Source organism: Vombatus ursinus, unplaced genomic scaffold (assembly GCF_900497805.2).
Source record: "Vombatus ursinus unplaced genomic scaffold, bare-nosed wombat genome assembly UNPS02011369.1, whole genome shotgun sequence".
NCBI classification, from domain to species: Eukaryota; Metazoa; Chordata; class Mammalia; order Diprotodontia; family Vombatidae; genus Vombatus; species Vombatus ursinus.
Window position 1 is genome coordinate 1040272 of NW_020951147.1, and position 16641 is coordinate 1056912.

General features: G+C 48.7%; 1 protein-coding gene and 1 pseudogene across 3 annotated transcripts in view; both read right to left on the reverse strand.

The window, feature by feature from the left end:
• Positions 1–1717: 1717 nt before the first annotated feature.
• LOC114038652 lies at positions 1718–2243 on the reverse strand (annotated as a pseudogene).
• Positions 2244–7265: 5022 nt separating this feature from the next.
• The window catches only part of CTTN (cortactin), a 44517-nt gene continuing 35141 nt past the window's right edge, over positions 7266–16641 (reverse strand). For all 3 annotated transcript variants that reach the window (XM_027856068.1, XM_027856067.1, XM_027856066.1), the window contains 6 exons: positions 15102–15171; positions 14529–14677; positions 13138–13230; positions 12362–12548; positions 11211–11282; positions 7266–8890 (listed from right to left, as the gene is read on the reverse strand). In XM_027856068.1, the coding sequence (XP_027711869.1) occupies positions 8754–8890; positions 11211–11282; positions 12362–12548; positions 13138–13230; positions 14529–14677; positions 15102–15171 (708 nt within the window). In that variant the 3' untranslated portion in view covers positions 7266–8753. The remainder of the gene's footprint in view (positions 8891–11210; positions 11283–12361; positions 12549–13137; positions 13231–14528; positions 14678–15101; positions 15172–16641) is intronic.

Consider the following 16641-nt stretch of genomic DNA (forward strand, 5'->3'; position numbering starts at 1 on the left):
GACCAGGCTGGCTAAGGTGGGGGGGCTCACCCCCAGGCTGGCCGAAGCTGGGAGAGGGCTCATGACCAAGCTGACAGGAGGTTGGGGAGGGATTGGTGTGTAAAACTTGAATACCTACCTCTCTGGGTTGTTGTGAGAGAAGCGCTTTGCAAACTTTCAAGGCTACGGAAACGTGAATTGCTGTTCCTATAATTGTCCACACAGCCACAGAAAGGTTGCAATCTGCATCGGTGGGCGGACACCCACACGGGTGAAATCACAGCTCTTTGACATTTTGAGGTTTTCATTCAACAAACATTGTGTGTGTTCCCAGCGCTGAGCAGTCACGGAAGTATTGTGCCTGAAAGCTGAAGATGAAGACACATGATTCAAGTATATGCAGGTGCTGGCTAAGGAGGGGCGGGCTGCAGAAGAAACGTGAGAGGGGGGGCCCAGGACTGTCAGCTCTCTCCCTCCAGCAGGACGGCGCTCGCTGTAGCTCCCAAATCCATTCCCAAAATGCTGTCAGCATCTTTTGTACCTCTAACCCTTAGTATGGTGCTAAGTCCCTATTTTTGAAATGGGTTTTCACTCACTCCCTCTGCCTCACTGTGCAGACAGATGGCAGGAGAGGGTTCTGTCTTTCTTTATGTACTTTGTATTCGCCTCTGTGTGATACTGTGGTCTCCCCTATTAGAATGGAAGCTCTTTGAGGGCAGGGGCTGTTTTGTGTCTGTCTTTGTTTCTCCGACGCTTAGCATGGTGCCCAGCACTTTAGAACTGTGTGTTGGCTGACAGCCTGACCGGGTGCGTAGGGACTGTCCATACCAGGCCAGCCTGTTTCCTGTAACCTCTGGCTAGGACTTTGTCAGCCCATAAAATACTTTAATGCATCCAGGTTTCCTAAGCGTGATCCTCTAAGCCCCAAAGGGCATGACAGAGGCCAGGTCTGAGGGCCCCACAGACAGAAAAGATGCTTCCCTGGAGGATGAGAAAAGGACAAAGCTGGGGTGGGAAGGCACTCCAATGATAGGCACCAATCCAGGCCAGTCCAGGCATTCCTAGCCTCTGAGGCAGGCTGCCGAAGCCTGGGGAAGTCTTCTCACAATGTGGGCTTTAAATGCATAAAATAAAACACACAATATGACCGAGGACATACAGTTATTGAAATACTGTTCTCGAAACATTTTTTAAATTCTAAGTTCACCAGCCCCTGCATATCTATTCTGTGTGTGAATCAATTATTTCAAACTCACATCGCATTTCCCCCGAGAAAGTCCAAAGTGACAGCGCAGCTCCCAGGCCAGCCCACTGATGTCACCAAACAATGGTCTATCAAAACCCATCACTAATGCTAACTCCCTGTGCTTGGCCAACCTGGAGTGTCCTGGAGCCTCAGCTTTCCCAGCCAAGATCAAATGAAGTCTAGAAGAGGAGCCATACTACTTGCTTTATGGGAAGGTGCATGGACACCATCAGGTCTCAGAGAGAATGCCCTACGGGGGATGTCATCCAATTACTAGGACACCTCTCTGATCGACCCCTTGTGCCAGCAGCATCAGACTCAAATAGAAACAGGGACACCAAACCTTACCCAAGGATCCTACGTGCAGGTAGCATACCAACTTAGAAAACCATATGTTAGCAGTACTCATTTTCTAATGCATTTTGGGGGGTTCCCAATTGAGAAATGTATTTAAACAGATCAAATAAAATGGGTGCCTCCTTGTCTCTGCACTTAGAAGAACGTGTTGGGCCTCTTGGCGGTAAAGCGTGGTTTGTGCCGGTGACACAGAACTCCGTGGGCAGAGGCAATTTGATTTTGGAGTCGTGAAACTACTTGACCACAGACCAGCGGCACTTGCCGGCAGGAATTCCTTCCACTTTCATGATCTGGATGGAGTGGTCCCAGGCACGGTGACGGGCTCCCATGTCTCGGCAGCACTGAGTGACAGCACCAGCAGTGGTGGGGTCCCTGTTCTCCCTATACATGTCGTGGGTCCCACTCCTGGAATCGTAGCGCAGCCAGATGCCAGAGTTTTTCACCCTAAGAGGGGACTTTTCAAAGACCTGTCCGCAGTATACAATTTCTCCAGAAGACTTATCATCTTTTTCAGCTGGGAAACAAAGTACTGGAATCAGGACCTTGCTCCAACGTGATTAGGAGCAAAGATGCACATCTGAAAAAGGCGGCCCCGACTCTTGGGAGCAGGCAGGCAGCGTCCAGCTACCTTATATTCTCTCAGGGTGCCTGAGGCCTTCATGGTGCTGCCTCCTCACTTCCCGCCAACCCGCGAAAGAAAGTTTCTATTACATTTTTATGTTGTTAAATAATTCCCAATGACAATGGTTCCAGTATCCCTCTGAAGCATCCCCGGTGCAATACCACAGTGCCTGATAGCTCTGCTTTGCAGCAACCTTGAGTCTAAAGTGTCTCTCATATCTTCCCCCCAAGGTCCTGGAGCCCAGAGAAATGGATGGAATCTCTCCCACCTGACCTAAGGGCATATGAAGATAAGCCAGTCTCTCCTCCTCATCTTCTCTCCAAAATAAACCTGCCCAGTTGCTTCAAATAATGCTCTTTAAAAAAAAAAAATGCCCTAACCAGGCTGATGACCCATCGCCAACTAATCAACACGCATTTATTAAGCACCTGCTGTGTGCTACACCCTAGACACTAGAGGTACGATGACAGAATTGGATCAGCCCCTGCCCTCAAGAAGCTTACATTCTATCGGGAGAAGACACATCTATAGATAAGCATATGCAAAATATGTGCAATGTTAATGTCCTTTCTCCAATGTGGTGACCAGAATGAAACACAGTCCTCTGTGCAATGCCCTCTGATCAAGGCAGAGTCTAGTGGGGGTAAAAATAGCCAAGTGTCTCATTCTGGGCACTCTATTTTTACTTTGCCATTTAAGATCACATTACTTTGCATGTACTTAGCATGTGTTGACATGTACCCATGTTGTTTCCTCTGATAGAATGGAAGCTCCTTGAGCGCAGGGACTGTTTTGCTTTTTTGGTTGTTGCATCCCCAGCACCCAGCCCAGTACCTGGCACACAGTAGGTGCTTAATAAATGCCTGTTGCTGGATTGCTGGATTCGTTTGGTTACCACATCACCCAGCTGGGTCATATTAGCTCCAAGTCCTCTAAAAGCACCAGGGTTTTGGAGTCCCACCACAGATGGGTTTTCCAGGGGAGGATTCTTGGCAGGGTGCAAATACCGGCCCAGTGCCTTGCCGCTCAACACCATCTGCCCATTGTCTCCTTTATTCCATTTAGATTTCATTTTCTCCACATAAGCCCATTGTTCCCGTCTCTTCAGCTATTAGGGGAGACCAATCCTGTTGCTGAAATGGATTCAGCCTCTGTCTGAGTTTCATATAAACTGTAAGAGGTCAAGGATGAAAGAATGGAGAAGGTGGTGGGGGGAAGGTGTGATGCAGCGAATACTACAGACAGACTGGACTGAAAGAGCAGATTTGGGCTGGATGCAAGTGAAGATGCCCTAACAGCTGCTCCAGGAGGTAGTGAGCTCCCCGTCCTAGGAGTGCTGAAAGCAGATGTTGGATGGCTACTAGTCAGGCATGGTATAGAAGGGCCTCTTGTTCAGAGATGGGTTGGATTGGCTGCTTCTGGAGCTCCTTCCTGCATGAGATTCTGTCATCTGTAAACTGAAAGTGGAGTCTGCTCAGTGACCCCAGAAAGTATCTAATCAAATGACATCTGACTGAGGATCCACCCTCCACCCCTCAACCTACGTGGTCACTCAGCCTGGGCTTGAAAAATTCCACTGAGGAAGAACCTGCAGGCAGCTGTTACACTTTGGAGCTGCCTCCCTACAGCTCGCCACCCCCATTGCTTCTAGAAAAGTGAGTACTAAATGAAAGATAGTGACTATTAAACTACAGGCTGCTATTTTATTTGAAAATACAGTCCCGTGTTGACAGAGCATAGTCAGCACGAGGAGAATGGGGCTCTGACATCTGGTAGTGATCGATTAGGCAGCTGGTGGTACATTGAAGGACTTGGAGTCAGGAAAACCTCAGTTCAAATCCTGCTTTGGACATTCACTAGCCGTGTGACCCTGGGCAAGTCACCTCACTTGGTTGTCTCAGCCTCAGTTTCCTCATCTGTAAAATGGGGACCGTAATAGCTCCTGTCCTTCAAGGTTGTTGTGAGGATGTGGTGAATTCTCTTATTTAAACCCTAATATGCTCCCGATCTTCCCAAGCTTGCTCCTGGCTTGAGGAAGCCCCAGAGCACGTGGATCTTCAGACGCTAGATTGCAAGGTCTTCAGCAGAGTGCAAAGACAGCCTGGCCAACACTCTTTGCCTACTCGGCTGCCCCTGGTCCCCTGGCTCTGGAAGCCTCCCTTCTACAGCCTCTAAGGGAAAGACGTAGTCTAGGAAAGGCCATCCTCAGCTAAGCAGGCGGGATGCTCCTTTGAGACTCAGCCCTCAGCCATGGAGGTCCTGTAATTGTGTCCACTATTCAGAGACAGGCATTGGGGAACAGTCTATCCTTGTAGCTCGTCCTGTTTCCTAGCCTTCTAGGATCAAGGTCATGACCAGGTGATAACTAGTTTAATCAGATCATTTAACCTACGCTAAATGTTAGCCTTTCCCGGGAAACATCTGCAGCATAGAACAGTGGAAAGCGCTGGACTTGAAGCCAGATTTAGGTTCAAATTCTGGCCTGGACACTGACAAAAGACCCTAGACAAGTCACCTCACCTAACATTCTGAGCCTCTTTCATCTGTAAAATGGGAATAGCACTCACATGGGCTGCATCCCAGGACTGTCTGTAATCCTAAGAGGAGGCAGCGTGGCCCAATGGAAAGTGGGTTTTGGTGGGTCACTAGACCTGTGTTCCAATCCTGACTCTCTTCTATGGAAGCTTGGGCAAAGCACCTCCTCTCTGAGCCTCAGTTTCCTCATCTGTGAAATGAAGTTGGGTAACATGACCTCTAAGGTCTTTTCCAGGTCTGACTCCAGGGTCCCAGGAAATATTCACACTCATTTTCATTTTAATGAGAGAGATACAGGACCAGGAATTTCCCGTGCCCTCCCTGGCTGCCTCCTTGGCCTCGGGCTCAGCAGCTGGTCCTGGGTCCTGAGCTCCCCTCAGAGCTAAGTGGCCCAGAGCCAGGGCTCTGCAAGGCCATGAGCAGGGCCAGTGTGGGGTTCAGGCCCACCCCAGGTTCTACTGTGCCTCCCCCTACTCCCGGGATTGCAAGTGAAGCAGGGCTGGCCCTGCCTTTAGGCAGAGTAGGAGGTCGCCTGCATAAACGACATTTATCTCAATATGGATACAGGGCATTCCTGCTTACAACCGAACTAAGACTTTTGGAACCCTCTGCGTCCATGTTATCTAGTCATTTAGTCATGTCTGACTCTCTGTGACCCCATTTGGGGTTTTCTTGGCAAAGATACTGGAATGGTTTGACCTTTCCTTCAGTAGCTCATTTTGCAGATGAGGAAACTGAGGCAAACAGGGTGAAGTGACTTGTCCAGAGTCACATAGCTAGGAATTGCCTGAGGCCAGAGTTGAACTCAGATCTTCCTGACTTTAGGCCTGGTGCTCTACGCACTGCACCACCTACAGCATCTGTATCTGAACAATCTAAGAGGCACCGACATTTTCAGACTCTTAGAAGGTGATAAATGGCCCCTGCATTTGCTGAAGCCTCACTTGGGTTTCCAGCGAAGGGGCTCCTTTATTTCTTTGGGGTGCCTTTTGAATTTCCTTCTTGCTGCGGTTGTCTCCCCCACCTCTCCAGCCAAGAAGAACCCCTTTGCACAAGCTGCCAACCGCTCCCAAATGCACGAGGTTTGAGCTGCTATAGTCGATCAAGGAGAAGAGAAGCCCGGAGCATCTAGGGTTACATTCTACCTGCTCCCCTCACCATCCTTGGGCCAAACAGAGCAACCTCTCCTGGATACTGACCCTGAGCCATCCTCCTGCCAACCAGGCCCTTCACCTTGGCCCAGATGAAGCTCGTAGCCCTAGAAGGCTCTGCCTCCATAAGGAGCAGCCCAACCTGAACTAGAAAGTCTTCAGGCCAGAGCCCAGCGGTGAGGCAGCCTGAGCAAGTCTGAGCATCCATGGCTCGGGTCTAATGTGGGAGAGGCTCGATGCCAGGCAGAGTACAAGTGGATGCCTGGCACATAGTAGGTGCTTAATAAATGTTTATTGATTGGTTGGTTGTATGCTTGCAGAGAAGTTCTAGAGGGCTTCCAAGCATCCACTGGTGCCCAAGGAAAGCACTGTAGTCACTGGGTACTCTCACTCCGTATCACTCCTTTAGATGGGTGGCTTTTTAGCACTCTTTTGGAAGTGATTTTTCAGGCCCCAATTTTTCCCCAACAAACACATTTCCAATTTGTACTGAAATCAACAGGAAAGAAGGCTTTGACCAATATACACCCATCTAAATGGTAGGTATTAGTTAAGATAACAGACAGCTTCCTTCACCAACAGGAGGTATGCCTGCCTGTCTTCGTAACTCTAAAAGAACAGACTTCACCCAAAGAGAATGGCTTGCACTTTGAGTCAGTCAACAAGCATTTATTAAGCACCCACTGTGTGCTGAGCATTCAGGCCCTGCCCCCAAGGAGCTCCCAGCCTAATAAGGATGATGCCATACAAACAACTATGTACAGAGAAGCTATCGATGCTGGATAAATCAGGAGCAGTCTCAGAGGGAAGGCACTAGAGGAAGGAGGAGCAGGAAAGACTTCTTTGAGAAGGTGGGATCTTAGCTGAGATCTGAAGGAAGCCAGGAGGCAGACACGAGGACGGGGAGCCTTCAAAATGCCTGGAAGTCAGGAGATGAAGCATTTTGTTCAAGGAACAGAAAGGTGCCCCCCCCCGTCACTGAATTGCTTGGGGAGGGTGAAAGTCTAAGCCATAAGATGACTGGGAAGGTAGAAGGGGCCATGTCATGAAGGACTTCAAAAGTCACTTGTTTAACCTCTGTGGGCCTCAGTTTCCTCATTTATAAAATAAGATTAGCCTAAACGTCTGGGGTCTTTTCTAATTCTAAACCCGTGATCCTTCAATCCTCAGTTAAGTGACTTGCCCAAGGTCACTCTATGCCACCTCAACTTCCAAAACCTTGGTGCATGAGGAATGTCAGATGGACCCTCAGAATTCCCTGGTACATTTTGCACCCCCTCCCACTCGGTATATCTGGGTCACTGCACCAGAAAGCACAGTCATACATGTCCCTGTATGGGCCAGATTACTCAAGGAATCAAATCCAAAACATACGTTGCCAAGGGGTTCCAAAAATTTATTTTGAATATTTAATTAACAGCAACAACAACAAAAAAAAAATCCTACCTATGAAGTGTCCTAGATGAAGGGAGATAAAATATGTGGATTATCAAACCCAGCCCAATCTAGGGAAGCTTGACCAATACAGAAAACAAAAGTGTGGACGGGAGGGGGAGGGGGGAAACTGGACACGCTCGTGCCTGCCGGAAGCAGGATTGTCCCAAAGAACCAAGGAGCTTACGGGAAGACTTCATGGAGATTCTGTACACCTCGCTGCTCCCAGCCAATTTCATTGGTCCACAGTGCTGAGATTGCAAAGTGGGTTTTCTTCCTCAGCCATCCCGGGTGCCCTGGGCCGGCACAGCTGATCGCGAGACCAGATCCGCATGCGTGTGGGCAGCCACTGCGTCTTTGGTGGGGACACAGTCAGCCCACGGCCTGATGCGTTAGCAAAAATGCGATGGGCAGTTTCTGCAGAACATACCAGGGAGGTGACTACTTCTGTGGGGCTGAAAAGTGGCTGAGGTGACTGAGCCTTGCGCGCACGCACACACGCACGCGCACACACACACACACACACAGCCTCGACAGGCTGCGGTGGTTACTGCCCAGAAGTCTTGTCCAGCAGCTACTTGTCCACGGAAGTTTTCGTGTTTATGAGAGATGGCAGCCCTGCTGGGGCACGTCGTCATCACCATCATCACAGGGCGATATCTCAGCAGCCGTGAGGAACAGGACTTGTCAAGATCTGGAGGCAGATGAGCAGCTGGGGGAAGGGAAAGGGTCACCTAGAGGAACCACCTAATCTAAAGGAACCAAGAGAAGCTTGTCAGGTTCCTGGAGCTGGGACTTCTGGGAAGAAGGGAGAGAGAACGAAGAGTCCCAAATCTAAACCAAACCCCAACTCAAGTCTCCATACTTGGATGCTGGCAGGCTTTTGATGGAAGGAGGAGACACTGAAAATAAGTCTATAAAAGCAGGTAAGGAACCCCGCTCGTGACAAGAGGCTTGAAAGGCTGGTCCACTCTGACCCCCTCTAGCGCCACTCTTCCCTAACTCCTTCCTCCTCTAAGGACCTGGACATGCCCAGGAGGCCTGCAGGGTCATCACTGGCGCTGCCAACATGCAGAGAAAGGATTCCCTCAGCACCACTGTCTCAGGCAGGGCAGGGGACCCTGCCTGCTCCCACATGAGGACAAAGGGTCCTTGGCATGGCTTCTTGTAACAAACATTCCATTTGGCAAAAGAAGAAAAGGCCTTAAATGCTTAAACACCATCACCCAAGTCCTCCAAGGAAACATGATTACAATATATTAGCAGATTCTGAGGATTAAACATTCTTAAGAGCATCAGCAAAAGTATTAAATATAAAAGCAGTATGTATCTTCCCCTCGCCATCCTCCCTCCCCGAAGCAGGACTTTGTAGTGTAGACATCGGGTTTGCAGACTATGGCATTAAGGCATTGATGAGAAACCATCTTCGCTACTGTCTCAGCTCGACGTAGTTGGCTGGGAAGAGCCCGTATCGGCCTTTACACACGCCTCTCCACCAGCCATCGTCAATCATTTCAATGTTGGTGATGATATCATCAGGATCAAAGGAAATTTCATCGTCACCGGCTAAAAAGGAGAAATTGGCAAAGAGAACTGAATGAAAGGCACGTTGTCTCCAGTGGCCCTTCCCAAAAGCCACCACCGGGGGTTGAATTTAATCTTCTCAAGGGCAGGGACCATTTCAACTCAGTCTGGATCCCCACTGTGTCAGGCACAGTGCCTGACACAAAACAGGTGCTTAAGAATTCTTGTTGAACTCTGAGGTACCACTTCATACCTATCTGATTGGCTAATATAACAAAAATAGAGAACAATAAACACTGGAGAAGATGTGGGAAAATTGGAACACCAATGCATTGTTGGTGGAGTTGTGAATTCTATAATGCAACCATTCTAGAGAGCAATTTGGAACTATGTCCAAAGGGCTATAAAACTGTGCATACCCATTGATCCAGCAATAGCACTTCTAGGGCTGTATCCCAAAGAGATCATAAAAAAGGGAAAAGGATCCACATGTACAAAAATATTTATAGCAGCTCTTTTTGTGGTGGAAACTGAGGGGATGCCCCATCCATTGGGGAATGGCTGAACAAGTTGTGGTATATGAATGTAATGGACACTACTGTTCCATAAGAAACGACGAACAGGTGGATTTCAGAAAAACCTGGGAACACTTGTATGGACTGATGCTGAGTGAAGTGCGCAGAATCACAACACTGTACACGTAACAGCAACACTGTGTAATGACCCACTTTGATAGACTTAGCTCTTTTCAGTAAAACAATAATCCAAGACAATTCCAAGACTCATGATGGAAAATGTTATCCACATCCAGAGAAAAACTGTGGAGTCTGAACACAGAACGAAGCATACTGTTTTCTCTTTTCTTTTTCTTTCTCGTGGTTTTTCCCTTTTGTTCTCATTCTTCTTTCACAACCTGACTAATGTGGAAATATGTCTAATAGGACTGTACATGTATAACCTATATCAGATTGCATGCCATCTTGGGGAGGGGGAAAAATTTGGAACTCAAAATCTTATAAAGGTGAATGCTGAAAACTATTTATGTAATTGGAAAGAATTAAATACCATCAAGTGAGGGAAAATAAAATTGAGAAGGGAGAACAAATAAACATATAATTAAAAGAAAAAAAGAAGTCTTGCTGATTGAGGAGAGGGTGAGCACTTCAGTTCCAAACCACTGGCCTAACCAAGTACTGCCAATCTTGCCCTGGGGCCAGACCCATAATTCCATCAGAATGGGAAGGCGCCAAATGAACAAAAACAATCATAAGGGACTAAAACCAGGATACACTGTTTACATCCTAAGATGAGAGGATGGTGTATTTGTCCCCTCTCAACCCTCTCATCATCAAGGGTCAGAGAGGGAGTCCAGTTGGACAGAGTACCTGGGAGAGGACCTGTTAAGTTTTGATGATCTTTTCAACAGAATGGAAAGAAAGGAGAAAGGAATACACTGGGGAAGGTGGGGGGAGTTTGGGTGTGGAAACAGACATCTATACAAAGAAGTGGGGGGGGTTTAGGGGAGGGAAGCAGCTGACACTGGAAACCTGTCCTCATCTGAGCTAGACAAAGGTGGGTGCAGAAACACATTTTGCTCAACATAGAAATAAAAGGAAAAGGGAGGAATTAGAGGGAGGGTAGGTAAAGGGAGGACTTCATTAGAAGGAAAACAAACTCTAAAAACGTGCAAAAATATTTATAGCTCTTTTTGAGGTGGCAAAGAATTGAAGTCTAAGGGATTGTCCATCCATTAGGAGTGGCTGAATAAGTTATGGTATATGAAGAAGATAGAAGCTCATCTCCTGATAGAGAGGTGATGGGTACAATGAGACGTGTGTGTGTGTGTGTGTGTGTGTGTGTGTGTGGTGTGAGTGTGTGTGTATGTGTGTGGTGTGTGTTTGTGGTGTGTGAGTGTGTGTGTGTGTGTGTGTGTGTGTGGTGAAAGCAGCCAAAAAAAATTCAATTTTGTAAACTGTGAACGTGAGTATGCATATATATGCATGTGTATACCTATGTATACATGTAGTACATAATGTGTACATGTATGCAGGTAACCATGCATGTGTTTTTATACATGTGCATATGTGGTTTTTTTCCTCTTAGATGTGGTCAATGAAAAAATTTATTTTGCTTGACTATACATGTTTGTAACAGAGGTTTTGTTTTTTCTTTCATGCTCAGTTGGGGAAGGAGGGAGAAAGGGTGAATTTTGCTGATTGGAAAAAATAAAATTAAAAAAAAAAAAATTGTCCAGCCATGAAGCTAACCAAGGAGAAAACCAACAACGACACAAAGCCCCGGCCCCGCCCCACCCCCGGGTGCCAGCCCCACCCAACCTCCATACATTGTATGGTTTGCTTACCAGCCTGATAATCGTAGAGGGCTATGGCTGTGATCCCAAGGTCGTTTTCATATTCATCGTAAGTATTTTCCTCTAAAAGTCAACCAAAAAGGAATTGGATTATTAATAGTTCATAAATTCACAGAAAAAAAAGGTAATTTAAATTCAGTTTAATTTAAAAAAAAAAATCTAAGCTCTATGTTATATGAAAGAATGCAAATATAAACCACAAATCCACCCTGCACTCAGCTGCCAAAGGGATTTGCCTTAAGCATCTAGCTGACCACATTACCGCCCTTCTCCATAAATTCCTGCGGCTTCTGAATACCTCTAGGTTCAAACATACACTCCTCTGCGTGGTGCTAGAAACCCTGCATAACTTGGCCCCAACTTACTGTTCCAACCTTATTGCAGTATGCTACCATTCCCTCATTCTACGGTCCAGCCTAGTCGGCCTTCTTCTAGGTCCGCTCTCCGACCTCTAGGCCTTTGCTGGTCCCTGTGCCTGGAATGCTCTCTCCTCAACTCTTTCTTGTCTCTTAGAATCCCTGACTTCTTTCTGAGCCACCTCAAACAGCACCATCTACATGATTCCATCCCTGGTCCCCTTTGGGGGGGGAGGGGTTCCTTATCTTCATTTTTTACATTCTCTCCATATAGATCATGAGGCCACAGATATGCCAGCAAAGCACCTCTCATGCCTAGATCTGTTTTTCCACTTCCCTTTTAAAGACACCAGTCTCTGGCCTCAACCCCTCCAGTCCCATTATGCACCCCTATGCACCAAGCTGGAACAGTGGCTCTATCCAGAGAAGCTTCATCAAGGAGCCTGGCTCCAGTTCAGGCCAGGGTGGGCCCAGAAAGCCCCGGGCTAGCACTGGCCTCAAACATAAGTCTGAGAGCGAGAAAGCACCGCCCAGGTCCCTGGCACCCTCTCAGGGGAACAACCACACATCACAAATGGTTCATGATGAATTCAGGCAATCCCCAGGGAAACCCTGAGTATCCCGAAAGCCTTGGGCGACCTCCAGAGGCAGCATGGGAGTGTGCAAAGGGGACCTGGCGAACTGTCCTGGGTGGTGCAGACAACCTGCTGCCCCTGTCACTCCACAGTGATCACGGGGACAGCTCAGGGAGGGAAGGGGCATTGGCGGCACAGCCCCTTTCAGCACCTTCTTGATTGGGAGCCATCGACTCCGCCGTCTCATACACAACTTCAGGCTCCTGCGCCAGGCCCCGCTGGCTCACTGTCTCCTGATAGTCGGACGGCACAGCTGTGTACTCGGACTCCGGCTCCGGTCCAGAATACGTCGTACTGCGGCCTTTGTAGCCCGGCTCAGCCTCGTAAGATGCAGCATCCTGGGGAAAGTCAGACGAAAGCTCACTTGGCATCATTCTCGCTATTATCAGAGGTAGCATTTAGACGGCACCCTAAAGTCTGCAAAGCACGTGAGAAACATTAGGTTATCTCGTTTTCTCCTCCTAACAATCTTGGTAGGTAAGTGCTCTTTTCATCCCCCAAATAAGGAAACTGAGGCAGACAGAGCTTTGCTATGGGATGCTGGCCCTAGAGCACCCAGGCTCTCCACAAGGCGAGCAGCTTGCTTGCCACACGTGGTCCCCCCAGGCCGGCCTCCCAGAGCAGGCCCACCCTCGGGCCTCTGCCTGGTGCCCAGATTTCTCCCCAACGAGACTCCTCGATGGAAAGGACCCTTTTGTACTTCCATTCCACTGCACACATCTACACAAATACAGGATAACTACCCGTACAGAGGGGTGCTTGAGACTCAGCCTCGACCGTGCATGAGGTGGGGGAGGGGGTATCACCTGTGTTTGGTGCAGGGCTGGGTGGGGGGAGGGGACAGAAGACGTACAAAACGTCAATCACAGGGGAGCCGGTGATCAATCTCAGGGGAGCCAGCTCTCCAGCTCAGGGCCACACACTGACCTCATAGACAGGGCTGGTGGGTGGCCTTTCCTCGGCCGGCGGCTGGGGACTGGGAGGAGGAGATGGAGTTTGCTTCTTGATTCGGGCTTGTTCCTGTAATTCAAAACCCAGAGTTTGTCAGAACGACGAAGCCTGGGCTTGCAATCATAGCTTTAAGGCAGATCCTTCCAAGGCAGCAGTTTGAGGACGACCCCAAATGAGGACAGAAAACACCATCGTGGGATGTAAGCTGGTACAAGAATGACCAGACACGTGTATGTCTTTGGAAGAACTGATGCGAATCCTCCTGTTCCCAAGGTAATATTGTGACCCAAATCCCGACGCTCCTACCCCCATCCTGCTGCTGCTGAAGCCCATGACCTGTGCCAAAGGGTGGCACCCAAAGAAAAGGGAAGCAGCCCACACTGGGGCGTAAAGCGCCCTCACGGAAGGACAGGATGAGCTGTTCGGGGTTGACGGCCGCAGGCCGAAGGTGTGTTTAAGGGAAGGATGGCCACAGTGCTCAGCTGAGGATGCAGAGACTAGGCACAGGAAAGCGGACCCTCAGGAGACAGAGGAGGCCCACCATGGCAGCAGGCAACCCTCCAAAGAGGGACAGAGAAAGGTGGCCAGGGACGTTCTCAAAGCTGCGGACCTCCTTTCTACCACGGCACCTGGTGGAGGGAGGCCATGTTGTCCCTATGAGACTCAGAGCATGTGACCCAAAGTGCCCCCTTCCCATCAGCTCTTGGTGCTGCAGGTGGTCTGCACAGACAGACAGGGGACCCCCAGGGCCTGGTTGGTTTCCCACCTCTGACATCCTCAACTAGCAGGGTGGGGAACACGGGAAACAGACAGGCCGAGGTGGAAAATTCTGGGCAGACTCCAGAAAAGCAAACATACACCAGGCAGGAGGAAGGTTCGGGTCTATAACAAGATACCCAAGGCCTGGAAAACCAGCTCTGTCCAGCCCACAACACAAGGGTAACAGGCAAACTAAAATACTCAGCTCTCCTCTCTCTGGGCCTCAGTTTCCACATCTACATAATGGGTGGCTGTGCATTTTAGACTCAATGGTCTCCATAGCCCCTCTCACCTCTACAAGCAAAATGACCTTCATAAAGCACCTTCAGGTTTGGAAAGAATTTGACAGAGATAGAAGAGGGGAGAGAGACCAGGTGTCTCCTTTATCCTTACAACAGCCCGTGCAGTCCCTGGTCTGAAGCTGCGGGAGCTGCATCTGAGAGAAGTCGCCCAAAGACAGATTTGAACCCAGGTCTTTCATACCGCCACGCTCCGCATCCTATCTGCTAAATCTTGTCGCCAGCTCAGCACACATTTGAGCCGAGCTGGAAGGCCCGGCGTGGGCGAGTCTGACCCAGCAGCCCAGGAGGGCAGAGATCGCCGCTGACCTCAAGCTTCCGGCGGGCCTCCTCCTGCTCCCGCTTCTCCTTAGCCATCCTCTGTGCTCTCTCCGCCTCCGCCTTCCTCCGGTCTTCTTGTTCTTTCTCTTTGGCCAGGTTCTCAAAGTTCGCTCGGATATTGCTTGTTTTGCTGTTCACTAGAGAGGGAGACAAAGTCTATTTTTATTTTATCCCGAGAAAAGGACACACACATACACACTGTACATAACTGTTGGTCCGCCGTCTGCCCCGTAAGACTGTGACCCCCTGGAGAGCGGGGATTTTTTTTTTTTTGGCCTTTTTTTGGGTCCTCAGTGCTTAGTCCCATGTCTGGCGCACAGTAGGTATTGAAATTAAATGCTGTTGACTGGCTGACCAGAAATAGATAACCTCATGGGCAGGACCACATCAACAGGACAGATCGAGTGAGAGAGAATTTGAGATTCTCGCCAGAAAAAAAGGCTGGAGCTTCTTCTGCTGCCAGGAAAGAGTCTTCCCTGTTGCTCATTCATACTTTTAAAATCCATGGCGTGGCCCTCGATATTTCTTAGAGGAAACCACAAGCGCTGGGGAGGGGCTCACCAGCTTCTACCGGCAGCGTCTTCTGGTACGCCGAGGAAACTGTGGAAATGTCTTCAAAAGTCAAGGCATTCTACAAAAAATGAAAGAAAATGAGGTTCTGGGTGGCTAGCTTTTATATGGAGCGCAGTCTGACTTCTGCTTTATTTCTCTTTCCAACATCGATAATGCTTTCAAAAAAACCGTGCACTCGTGTTCCCAGTGAAAGACACAACACAGCCACCTACTGTACTGCTACATGTGCCGAGTATGTGTGACAGGAAAGACACTAAGTAACGGACAGAAAGACGACATCTCTCTCTCACACACACACACACACACACACACACACTCAACGTCCCATCTCCACATCTTTGTGCCTGCCTGGGATGCTCTCCCTCCTCAGCTCAAGGACCATCTTCTAGGTGAGGCCTTCCCTGAACCGCCCCCAAGAGCTAGTGCCTCCCCTCGGCCCCCAGCCACGGCCTGGTCTCCGTTGTATCTGCATGTGTAGGTACAGGCCGTCTCCCTGGCCTAGAGGGCAGGGATTGTTTGTTTGTATATCCAGCCCTTGGTGCAGGGTCCAGCACAAAGTAATTGTTCCATAAATGTTTGCTAATGGACAGATGACCCCAAAGCTAACAGTAGCAGGAACAGTTAAGTCTACACTTGTAGGTCTGCAAATTAATTCATTCCTGATGGCACCGACAGATTCCAGATACAGTCAGGCTGCTTTAACACTTGTTTTGAAAATGGAAATTTGTTCCAAGAAGTTGGTATGTTAGGGAACAATCTGACCACAATGCAAATTGAGTTTGCTTACACGCAACTTCATCCTGGAGAAACAGTGAGAATGCAGAAAACAGCCCCACTTCCCCACCATGAGCGGCCGTGCTGCCCACTTCCACGAGCTAACTGTGGGTCTTTTCACGGTGAAGGCCACATTTATCGTCTATCTTCCAGTGCGGTGGAGACTGAGTGGAGCGGGGCTGGCCTGAACAGCACACTCCCTCTGCCCCCAGCCCTCCCTCGGCCTCGGTCCTGGAGGGACGAGCTGGAGACGACTTTGCCAGTGTGGGCCAGGCACTCGGGAACCAGGGCGGAGACAGAACGGCAGCCCGAGCTTGGGACGCCACCATTCGTTGTCGTGCTTCTTTATCTCTTAACCATTTAACGTGCACAAAACTATGCTAGCATTTTTTATTAGGTTCCTATCTTTTTTTTTTAACATGCCACTGATGAAAATTTTGAGTATGATGCCCCAACCCCTGCTTTCCCATAAGCTCTGCGGTGCTTATTGCATCATTTTGCATAGTAAGGTGCTAATTATATTGAACCACCTAATTAGAATAGTAACAGCTAGCATATATGTGTGTGTATATATATATATATATATATATATATATACACATATATATATATATGTATATACACATATACAGTACTTTGTGGTCTGTAGAGTGCTTTACAAATATCTCATTTGATCCACACAATAACCCTGAGAAGAAGATGCTATTATTATCCTCAGTTTACAGATAGGGAGACTGAGGTTCAGTGCCTTGGC